The 12876-nt window shown below is 36.0% G+C and overlaps 1 protein-coding gene across 2 annotated transcripts in view; it reads left to right on the plus strand.

Moving 5' to 3' along the window:
* Positions 1 to 487: 487 nt before the first annotated feature.
* The window catches only part of LOC126376588 (tubulin beta chain-like), a 39926-nt gene continuing 27537 nt past the window's right edge, over positions 488 to 12876 (plus strand). Inside the window, exon 1 of one of the 2 annotated variants that reach the window (XM_050024076.1) lies at positions 488 to 665. In XM_050024076.1, coding sequence (XP_049880033.1) covers positions 609 to 665 — 57 coding nt within the window. In that variant the 5' untranslated portion in view covers positions 488 to 608. Of the gene's footprint in view, positions 666 to 10845; positions 10969 to 12876 lie in introns of those variants that run through there. The other variant, XM_050024077.1, reaches the window with a different exon arrangement.

Below are 12876 nucleotides of genomic sequence, written 5' to 3' on the forward strand. Positions count from 1 at the left end.
GATTTATCCTGTAATAATTTATTTATTTACTTGCCAATTTATTTTTATTCAGGGAGCTTATAGCATTATTTACACATTCAAAATCTTTATAATAAATAAAGGCTAATTAAGAAGATACCACAGACAGAAGCGTGCCATTAAGGATTAATTCTTCTTCTCTTCTTCTATCAGGTGGGTTATGCTTACCAACCTCATCTATCCTCATGGATATATTTTTGATATTAACTGCAATATTCTGAAACGATATTATTTAGACAATCCTTGTGGATAATCTATCAATCACGGCAGAACAGGACCTATATCTATTGACAAACACACAACTCCAACAACTTAGGTCAGTACCTAGATAAAAATATATTCCGTAATACAAAATACTACCAAATCATTAGTTAACAAACAAAAGCTAGTCGCAAACCAATTCTCCGCAACTTGCGGTAATTATTTAAAGCTGGCCACACACACCCCGAGCGGCATCGCGAGCTGTCGTCGTTCCTCTACTCCACTTCCCTCGGTGACCGCGCGCCGGGAACAGTCCAGTTCAGTTCTCGTCGAACCGTCGCTCCGGCCACTAGTTACTCGTAGTTCATAGGAAATAAACAGACAAAACCATGAGGGAAATAGTGCATCTTCAAGCTGGCCAATGCGGGAACCAGATTGGCGCCAAGGTAAGCAAGGACCCTTTGCCCTTCATTTACTTTTTTAATCCGTGTTTTAAAGTGACAGTTGATGTGCCATTCAAAATTCAAATCGCACTTTCCTTGTGCACTTAGCAGAAAAAAACATCTTTTGCATTTTTAATAAGGTGTTTTATCATTTACGGTAATTGTATGATGAAGTTTTAATTTATACCGCTTTTATTGTTTACCCGAGTTAGAAGATAAGTTAACTGTCACTCATCGGGTCTTCTTACTTTTTTATGGCATTTGCATTTGAATTTTCACCTCGTTAATTGTGCATTTTGATTTATCTTTAAATAATTACTTGTTACTTGTTAGCAGGTTTTTCTGATTTGTATCTACTATTGGTACATTTTTTTCTTTAAGACGTGTGTAGGTATATAGGTTTTGAAGATCTTTAGTCAGCTATAATGACATATCGCTGATCTAGAACTTCATTTTCGTGGAATTGCATTGTGTTGATTTAGTACAATAAGTAGTTCTTTATAATAATTCCAGTTGCTTGACAGCTTTTCAGGGTTCGTTAAAAGCTTGCACGACAAAATATCGAAGTTTGAGATTGGATGGATCGAATATTCTTTGTCTACTATCACAACTGCGATATACTTACCTACCGTTTATATATAACTTAAATTGACAAAGAGACAGATCTTGTAAATAAAAACCAGCAAATCATAGTTGCAATATTTTCGTCTGAAGACAACCTGCCGTGCCACAAAACAAAAAAAAATAAATAAAAAATTTCATGAAAAAGTTGACACGTAAAAGACCCAGACATTTTTTTTTTAAATCTTAGAAAGGCTTGCCAACCAGCTAGTGACTTTCATGTCGAATGGTAACTGTACCGGCGTGATTGTACGCTTTTTTGCTTTTTTATTGGAGCAAGGCAAATGATATGCTTTCTACAGCCGGCGCCTAGAACACTTAGTTTTCGGTTATTATTTTTTTAGTTCTCTTTCAAATTATACTTTAGTCTAGTAAATCTGTGTGTTTACGGTTTTAATTCAAATCATTTTAGGATTTAATTGATTCATTTGTTAAGTTCCCGTGGCTATAACGGGTTGGACAGATACATATTATTGTTAATGTTATGTTATAAATGCAAATCATATTTATCCCCTGTTCAGTTTAGGATTTTATGCAGGTATTTTGAATGTGCGATCGGGGTTTTTTTGAACAAATACAATAGACCCTGTCAGAGCCGACTCAAAATAATAGACCCGCAATCAAACTCGGGATACTTAGAGGCTGCATCCTTAAAGATGTCGAAGACTAGACAAGGTGGTTACCTTGTCTGATGGCCCAACTGGGCACTCAGGCCCTCAGCGCTCCCCATTTGTCCGGCCAAATAGTTAATCTGCGGCTCGTAGTTAACTCGCGTAAAATAAATAAATAAGAGACTTCTAATAAATTTTTTTTGACGTATCTTCGTTTTCCCGCATATGCCCGGACAAAGTATTGCCAACCCGGCGGCCATTAGAGCCATCGGCCCACTAGAGTCGATTAATTATTTCAAATACTTATAATCCCCTGAGACGACGCGCCGAGCTGAGGTTCGCGTCCAACTGGGCATCCACAGGCAAGTTAGGTATCTTAAATTTTGTCCCGAGTGAGCCTTCAGCGCTCCCCATTTGTCTGGCCAAGTAGTTAATACCACCTGCGGCAAATTAACAATAAGTCACGTCAAAACAGCGGCTACTTATTACAATTACACAATAGGGCTAGTTTCCAACTAGTCAAATCAGTTATTTTTTACTAAACGTCAAAACACGAAATTATCATGGATTTTGTAGGAAAAAGCACACTGTGACGTCATAGAAAAACATGATAAAATGTTGGACTTACGTTTTTCTTGATTAAAATTCATAAATTAAACTTGCCTATTGCATCCGATATCCAATTAATTAGTTTACTCTTGTAGCAGTAATGTAGTTTCTTGTAATGTTAATTAGTACGCTGAATGTTAGGTGTGAAAGCTTAACAGGGAATTTTACCAGAAATAGAAGAAACAATATTGCTAAGCTGGATTGGGAGCTAACATAAAACATGGGTGTTAAAAAGGCCACATTCAAGCAATCCATCTACGTAAAAAGCAATATTGCCATTGTACAACGACACATTTACGACAATAAATTTCATTTCATTTCATTACACTTACCTACTTTTTGTATGCGTTAATGTCAAATCCCAAAAGGTATTTATTTTTTAGATGAATTGCTTCAATGTGGCCTCTTTAGATCCCGAGATAACATGCCATACCACGAATCATAATATCCATTGTGTTAGGACTTTTTAGGGGGGTTATAAATGCCAAATAGCAATATATCTTTATGAGATTAATTGCTTCATTGTAGACTGTTTAGCCTCCCTGGTCACTTGTGGGTCTGTCCACTACCTTAGGGATTGCTGACGTGAAGTATAATACTCAATATGAGTGTATGTTAACTGAACAGCTATACTTACCAATCAGTTGAAAGTCTTCACTGTTAGCCGTCTGTCTGAAACGGTAAGTTAATTGAACGAAAGTTACCTAAATAAATTAGTTTAATAAGTACTACCGTTGCAGGAACAATCTCGCGATACTTTCGATAGCACTAAGAGATAATACTTAGTTAACAGATAGACATGTTGAAACCAGTTGAGAAATGTTATTAGATACAATTAAGTTATCATCGGTCGTTGACCTCGGGTTCAAGACAATGAAACGTCATTTCCGACCTAACGTGATTTTTATATTAAGCTATTATTATTACAAGAGCCGTGGAATTGTTTTCTAATTCATATTTTGAACATAAATGATTATCACGTGCTTAGCGGTGAAGGAAAACGTCGTGAAGAAAGCCACGAGTACCCAAGAAATGCGTTTCGGAGATATTTAATGTGATCTAACCTATATATATTGGTCTGGTTTTCCCTTCGACTGTTGAAAGGTCAGACAGGCAGTCGCTTATTTTAAAAACCGAACCCGTCAATTCTTCAGGGGGGTTTTAATGGCCACATTGAAGCAATTCATCTAAGAAAGCAATATTGCTATTTGACGTTTGTTTGCATTGCGCACCTACTTTTATATGCGCATATGTCAAATTGCAACATTGCTTTCTTAGATGAATTGCTTCGATGTGGCCATTTTAACCCCCAAGTTAACGCTAGGGAGATGATGAAATAAATAATGTGTGTTAAAAAGACCACATCGAAGCAATTAATTTTAAAAAAGCAATATTGCTATTTGACGTTTGTTTGCATTGCGCACTTACATTTATATGCGCAGATGTGTGTGGTGTTGTGTGATGTGTTGATGTTGTGTTGTTGAAATATTGTTTTTTTAGATGAATTGTTTCGATGTGGCCTTTTTAACCCAGATTCTAACACAGGTGATAGTTGCTACGTGCTACGATGGATATATTGAACCATATGAGTTTCTGGCTGTACAGTGCTATACCGTGATCATCAGAATCGTCATCTAATGATAATCGATGAATCGCGCCTGTCATTACCGACTATCAGCTGAAACGTTCGCGACCGTTACAACCGTTATTTTATCGTCAACTAGATAGGGTTGTCCAGTTTAATTTTGTTTACGATTTTATCGCAATCTGACAGCTAGAGGTGATGGGCTATTATTTTATTCTGGGTGCCATGGTTAACTTATTCGCCAAAAAAATTTTTTTATATTTATGCTATTGTTTGTTAGTATTTCTTACTATTATAACAATAATAATATTTAAATTACATTTTACAGGAATTTGCAGCGATGTTTACCAATTATTTTTCACTTATTTTTATATTTATACTAGGGAGGGTGCAGAAAAACAACAACTGTGTTACTTTGTTACATTATGTAGTTTTATTATTGGGAACGTTCACATTAAATTCAAACCTTTTCTTTTTTAAATTAAGATAAAAGATTTTTGACCTTATATTATTAAATCACGAAACATTTCAGTCTAATACATCTTTTTATGGTTAGGTTTACCACTTCGTTACCTAATTTTGATTTTATGAGATAAACTTTTGCAATAAAATAGAAAACAATAGCAGTTCAAGCATTTTATTTATGGAGGCCATTTATATATTAAAAATTATCAAAAAAAGTCAAAAATTTTAAAACATACTTAGATAGTTTTAGTTCTAAGTCTGAAAATGTCTCCATAAAAATGGGGGACAAAAAAGTAACGCAGTAGGTTAGTAAGTAACATAATGGTAAACTTTCCGCATCTATGGTGTTTAACTTACTAAAAACAATTAAAAACAGAATTCAATTAAATTGAAACCATAACAAATTAAACAAAACTCTCTTAGAATAAAATAAAATCAAAACTTCTCAAAAAAACAATATTAAACATACATTAGTTTCTGTCTGAGTCAAATATATTTAATGGGACATCAAATTCATTCAATTCGTTTTCAGCAAATTGAATTCTATAGTCTCTGCTTACCCCGGTGGGAAATAGGCATGAGTTTATGTATGTATGTCATCATCGTCATCAGCCTTACGACGTCCACTGCTGGGCATAGGCCTCCCCCAAGGATCTCCACGACTATCGGTCCTGCGCTGCCCGCATCCAGTGGCTTCCCGCGACCTTCACCAGATCGTCGGTCTACTTTGTAGCGGACCTATACTGAGCGTCGTCCGACACGTGGTCGCCATTCTAGAACCTTTCCGTCCCAGCGGCCATCGGTTCTCCTCGCTATGTGTCCTGCCCACTGCCACTTCAGCTTTGCAATTCGCCGAGCTATGTCGGTGACTTTAGTTCTCCTGTGGATCTCCTCATTTCTGATTTGATCGAGCAGGGAAATACCGAGCATAGCTCTCTCCATTGCCCGCTGAGCGACACCGAGCCTCCTCACGAGACCCATAATAAGCGGCCACGTCTCACTGCCGTAGGTCATCACTGGCAACACGCACTGGTCAAAGACTTTCCTCTTGAGACACTGAGGTATTTTGGACGAGAAGATATTCCGCAGCTTCCCGAACGCTGCCCATCCGAGTTGGATCCGACGAGAGATCTCTTTCTCGAAGTTGGACTAACCTAACTGGATTATTTGTCCTAGGTAAATGTACTGGTCTACAACTTCGAGTGTAACGTTCCCAACCTGAACTGGAGTGGGTGCGACATGGTCGTTGGACATAATTTTTGTCTTTGTCATGTTCGTGCTAAGACCCACTCGTTGGGATGCGTTACTGAGATGCTCGAGTATGGTGTTCAGGTCTTCCAGGGTCTCAGCCATTAGGACTATATCATCAGCAAATCGAAGGTGCGTCAGGTACTCGCCGTTGATGTTGATGCCAAATCCTTTCCAGTCCAGAAGCTTAAAAATATCCTCCAATGCAGCAGTGAACAGTTTCGGAGAGATGCCATCTCCCTGTCTCACTCCTCGCTGCAGTTGGATCGGATTAGAGCTCTGGTTCTGTTCTCGAACTGATAAAGTGGCATTTTGGTAGAGGTCCCTTAGCAATTCGATGTACCTATGGTCCACTTGGCACCTCTGAAGAGACTGCAACACCGCCCAGGTCTCGATCGAATCAAAGGCTTTCTCATAGTCCACAAACGCCAAGCAAAGTGGCAGATTATACTCTTCGGTCTTCTGTATAACCTGCCGCAGCGTATGGATGTGGTCTATGGTGCTAGAGCCTTTTCGGAAACCCGTTCGTTCGCTTCCCGTCTTAACGGCATTGATCACAGAGACATCATTGAATATGTGCTTTTTCGTCGACATGATAAAATCGATCTCGTTTTTATAATTTCCACTGGGACTTATCCAGGTCCATTTGCGGGTGCGGGCTTTCTGAAGAAGGAGTTCATCATATAGAGGTTCTACTTCTCCATAAAGTCCGCCAGCATCCGGCCTCTGGTGTTCCGGACCCCAAATCCAAATTGCCCTACTCTCAGCTCGTTACCACAACGCTTCCCCGACTGTGCATTAAAGTCCCCCATCACAATCGTGTAGTGGCTTTTATGGCTATGCATGGCTTTAGAAATCTCCTCATACATAGTCTCCACTTCGTCATCGTGGTGTCCCGAGGTCGGAGCGTATACCTGGATGACAGTCGGCGAATATCGAGATGATATTCTGAGTATCAGGCACGCTACCCTGCTCGAAACACTACCGATGGTCAACACGTTGTTGACTAGGGACTTGTGGACGATAAACTCGACACTCTGTAACGAAATAATTATAAATTAAATTATTAAAACTATTAAATTTGTAAATATTGAGCAAAAACTTTGAGTATTTCCACTGCGTTGCGATGGCTACAACTGCGTTACATTTCGCAGTAACACAGTGCATCGGTAACTCAGTTGTAGAAACCACGTGTATTCTAAAATAGCACTCATATGGTAATTCATTTTATAAAACAGATCGTGTACAATAAATATTTGCTCCTTTTTTTAAAGATATAACGGAAAAGATTATTCAATATTCAAAAAACTCACCTATCACAGCGGTCACGCAGCGGTCTCCCAATTAATACACGCACCTATCCCGCCGGCGTCCTCGCGACTGACTCGGCGAATTTCCAAGCCACGCACTCCCCCCGCGCCCCAATAATATTTGATTATATGTTATACGACTTTTGGCGCAAATGCATACAAAATTCTAATTTTAAGACTCAGTTTCGTATGGTAACATAGTGTTCGTAATTTTTTGGTTTGCCGCGGGGACACAATAAATATTTTGGAATAATTAAAAACTGATAAAGGAAAATAATATTTAGTATTGTTAAAGTAAAGATTAAATTACGTGTTATTACCGCAAATATTACATTTTAATAGCGTCTTGAAGAATTTTTAAGTAATGTGTGTTTATATGGAGTAAATATATGAGAGGGACAGTGGAATTTTGTAGGGAAACAACTGCGTTACTCAAAAGTACAACTTAGTTACCGTGTTTTTGGTTAAATTCAAATAATTTTGATAAAAACGTGGAACATAAAAGTACGAGTATAACATCAGAAATGTACCAATAGTGTAATTATTGAAAAAATAAATGTTTGCTTTATAAAAATCGTGTTTGAACGTGAGAGACAGGTTATGGGACCCAAAATAAAATAATAGCCCATATATGTTGGTAGCTCGATGTTGGTACTTTTTTTTATTACTATTTAAACTTTTTTCCTGTAGAAATGCTATTTCATTGTTAATGTTCTCAAGCTTTTTGACACAGTAAAATATTGAAACAGTCTACCATTGTAATAGAATAAAATGGAATCAGGAAGGAAAATACATAATTTTCCTTTAATAAAACATACCTATAAAATACTAGTCAGAAAACTCCCCTCAATCAACCAAGTGCATGTGCATGGAGCATACTCCATCGCGCTACTCTACTGCAGTTAAAAGTATATTGGCTAGAAGCCAAGCAAAGATCAAACTAAAAAAAATAATACTTAATCTAAAAGTGGTTGTAAGAAAAATGATACGTCAACTTGCAACACCCAACATTTATTATCCTGACAGCCCTAAGGAATTAAAAATAGAACGATTTGAAATATTTCAAACATGGAATCCATACGCGTACGTGACTCAAATCGTTAATTACCAGACAACGGTTTATCATAGTTTATTTTGTAAATAGTTTTCTAAAACAATATTAGATATCTTCAGGTGGGTTTTTTTAGGTAGATATATTTTTAGGTATCTTTTTAGGTGTTTTCTTCTTTTTTATTACCTACCTACTAAATAATTAGATTTCTATATCAATTAACCTGAATTCACGTCTATAATGATAATGTCAATGTCAACTGATAATGTGTTGCATGTAATTAGTTTAAGCAACTTTGTAAAAATATTTGTGGTTGAATAAACATCTTTTAATTTATTTATAATCCCTCACGGAGTAGGCAGAGACAACCCAATCTTGCCAGGAGACAAGTTCCGTTCCAATTTGGGCTTAATAGAATACTAAACTTATATCTAAATATTTTAACTCACTCACGGGTACTAATATATACACTTTGAAACCATGTCACATTAACTTTTTTGACAAATTAAACCGCAAGTCTCATTAAATGTCAAATATGATAGTGCGACAGGGTTCTAAAGTGGGTACATGATATTGCTCATGACTACGTAGTATTATTCCTTATTCTATGTCATGACTGTACGTTCGTATGCTAGGCACATGTCTCCCCTCAATCGACACCCCCTGCCACCCTTCATTAAGAAATATTATAATTTTAATTACCTACTTATAAATTGCAATGAAACAGGAAAATATCTGCATTCCATCCTAGTAAAATGTGTGCAGTTTATCCTGTTTTTGTATTAGGCAAAAAGTGTAATATTATATGTTCGTCTAACTAGTTTGCTTCGACTGATGAAATCGATGTCCATTGTTGTGTGTAACGACTAACATTATACTTAAATAATTAAATTTCACCGCTGTATACATTGAATTTAATGTAGAGGGGTTCTAAAAGGCCACATTAAAGCAGTTCATCTTATAAAACAATATTGCTCTGTTCCATATGCTGGAATTGCGCCTTTACTTTTGTACGCGCAAATGTTAAAAAGCCACATTAAGGCAATTCATCTAAAAACATAAATTGCTTTTGTATGAATTGCCCCAATGTGGCCTTATCCCGTAGTTACGTAAGCATTTTTCTTATGGCCGGCTTGCTTTCAGGTGTAACAAAAGGTCATTAAAAATTAAATAAAAATTACAGCAGTTTATCTGATTTTCGTAGGTACTCACTGAATCCACATAAACAAAGGACAATAGAGATGTAACAAATGGTAACTTTAGATAGCTTTAAAATCTCTTCCAACCTTTGCTTTTGTGTTTATATGAGTCTTCAACAACCAACTTAGATACAAATCCTACATTATAAATCCTAAAATATCCTTATTAAGGATCTCATTTGCGCGAAATAAGACGTCAAATGGCCAAATTAAGGTGTGCGACCATATTGGCGGACATAAGCAGGCCGGAAGTACGTTACTGGCGGGTATGGGACAATGACTGGCCAAGACCATGTCGCGGTTAGGGCTGCCTTCTAGTGCACAGTTCACAGTTTGATATACAACAGGCATAGGTGTGTAAGAGGTGTAAGTTAAATAATTTCAAATACATTACATTACACACACATTACACTACATACACATACTACACACACACACACACATACATACTACATTTACATACATACTACACTACTACTACACTATTATTCACATACACATAAACATAAACTGCCTATATACGTCCCACTGCTGGGCACAGGCCTCCCCTCAATCAACCGGAGGGGGTATGGAGCATACTCCACCACGCTGCTCCACTATTATTCACATACTACATTTTTATTAAATTTTATTTTTTCATTTATTTTTGTTTTTTTAAGCGAAATTTAAAAAAAATTCCTGAGTTTACGTTTTTCTGAGACAATATCTATGATAAGAATCATAGATAGTGTAAGAACACTAGGCAAAGCCTGTATCGAATTATGTTCACTCAATAGCTACACCTCATGTAAAAACTTAAAACAATATATACTTAAATTTACGTGTTATTCTTTATGTCTTTACGGTGCAGAGTAGTTGAGTTTGCTCCATACCCTCTACGACTGATAGAGGGGGTCGGTACTCAGCAAAACGTATAAATGCTGTTTTGTTCCGTTATTTTTCAGCAATGGTAATATAAAAAGTTGCAGTAGGTAGGACACAAAGATAGTACACAGCCTCAAGAGAAATATCAGGAAAAGGTGACTGCTGTCAGTTATTTTAAAAAGTAAAGTTGTGCAACCCTAGTACAGTACTGCAATATTTAATCAAGGTAGATTCAAAGCACGCACCTCGCCGCTTCCACGCGTGAATCATTTTGAATTTAGAATAGCACGAATGTAATTGATTTTTAACAGCCAATTTATTGAATAAATTATAATAGATTTCTTTGCATAAACATATTCGTACTCATTGTTTATAATTAAAATAAGAACATATTTAAATAACCAACAGTAACCGTCAGCTAGCACCGGCCATAATAAATCAACCCCTTAGGCTCTGTGTCCAAGGTCCGTGCTATCAGATATCAAATTAAAAAATAAACCCTGAATTGTCAATTTTGTTCTAGACAAGATAATAGGCATTAGTCATTTTTCAAGAAGCCTTCATGAATTACAAATTAAAAACAACAATGAAAAATTAATTCCCTTGGAGTCTGGAAAATACCGGATTAATTGGGTCTAGGCTTGTTGTATCCAATGCCAATAGTCTGGCTGAATGTTAGTCGATCCTTTGCCTGGTGCAGTGACAGACGTGTGTGAAGTTTCCTCATTCGAAATAATTGTTTTGTAAGTATTTTCCTGTTTCCTTCATCATTTTAAATTCGATTTTTAAAATTCGTGAGGGTCATTTTTGTAGGTGTTTCTAATTGTTTTCATATTGCGCGAGTTTCTCATACCATAGCGTTTTAAAAAGTATATTTTAAGGAAAAATATACGAAGATCGTGGTAAACACATTTTATCTATGTTGATACGTCAAACGCGTCACTAGTTCAACAACATGGCGGACAGACTAAACCGGACTAAACTCGCGCCATTTTAATTTGTTTGTCATACTTTAGCATAAGGAAAACCTTACACTGGATCTGCAGCTTACTATTATTATTATAACTACTAATTATACAAACACTTACAAAAAAGTTTCAATTAAATAAACGATCCAACGCCCACTACGGAAGCACTTTTAAAGACGCATTCACGTCATAACATATTCCCATAACAATGTATACGTCATATTTTTCCACAAGAACCTGATGTTTCGTCACAATTCATAATCAGAAACCATTGCAGAAATCAGAATCATTTATTCAACGTTATTATCATGAATAAACTTGTTGAAGGTCAATATAGGTAACATTTTTGAATTTACGTCATTTCGCAAGGTGTTATGGCTGAGGAGAAGAAATGACAAGAAACTGCAACAGCAACACATCTTTTAAATCAATGAGAGTATACATTACAAGTTATTTAATATCCAGAAGAACACATTTAATACCAGACATTTTTATCATTTAGGTAATCATTAATTTTACAATAAACTTTTTTACATAAAGTAAGCTTCACATGAGATTAAAATTTATTTTCTGACAAATTCAAAATATTATCTGGTATTTTATTGTCAAAACGAATACATAACCCCAAAAAAGATGAATTTAATTTACTTAATTTAGAATTTTGAATAGCAATTTTATTTTTATTCCTTGTATGTATGCCTTTCACAGTTTCTAGGAAGGATAGATACATTTTTACGTACGTGCTGTTCCTGCATGCATCTACATACCAATACTTATAGTTAATTATCCATTGTTTGTTTACTTCTTAGTAAAACATTGTCAATGTTCGTCAGATAAAAACATCATTCGTCATTTCATCATCAAATGTCCCGAGCACCTAATATGTTCCATTGGGCTCTTAAAACAACAAGGACTCTAAAAAGGCCACATTGAAGCAATTAGTCAACGGGAGACTTTCCAGGCTACGTTCCTCAAATATAATTTATATGGCGCTGTATACGTTCCTCAAAATCAATACTGCTCTGCTTTAATGTGGCCTTTTAACGAAGCATTTTTTTTGTTTTGCATAATGCTCTCATTAAAAAGGCCACATTAAAGTAATTCATCGAAAAAAGCTATTTGCTATTTGACATCGCTGACGTTGCGTACTTATGCGCCAATGACAAATTGCAATATTGCTTTTTTGATGAAATGCTTCAATATGACCTTCTAAGACCCTGTGTTTATGAGGTCGGTCTTTGGTCTCACAACCAAAACGAGATAAGAAGTGGCATTAGAAAAAGATAATAAGTCAAATAAGTTAAGCATGTTCTCATTACGTATCTATCTATTAATCTTACTATACCTACCATACTCCGTTGCATTTTCTTATCTAAAAAATCGTATAATAAATAAGACTAAATATGCCAACTCATCGCTCAGAAAACAATAAGATAACATAGATAAAATGAGTTTAGTCATCTGATCTCCACAGTACTATGATATTACTCAGTTTACTCAACTCAATATAACTCTGAATCATGAACTAAATTGCTTTTCCCAAGAACTACCTACTTTAGGAAATTGGTTTTTACTTTACTGAATCACTGATGTCTGCAAAATGTTGTTTATCTATCTGTTCAGGATAATATATAATAAATTGATATGACTAAATAAATCTTCTATCGTGTGGGTTGTGATGTG

This window comes from Pectinophora gossypiella, chromosome 21 (genome assembly GCF_024362695.1).
Source record: "Pectinophora gossypiella chromosome 21, ilPecGoss1.1, whole genome shotgun sequence".
Lineage (NCBI taxonomy): Eukaryota > Metazoa > Arthropoda > Insecta > Lepidoptera > Gelechiidae > Pectinophora > Pectinophora gossypiella.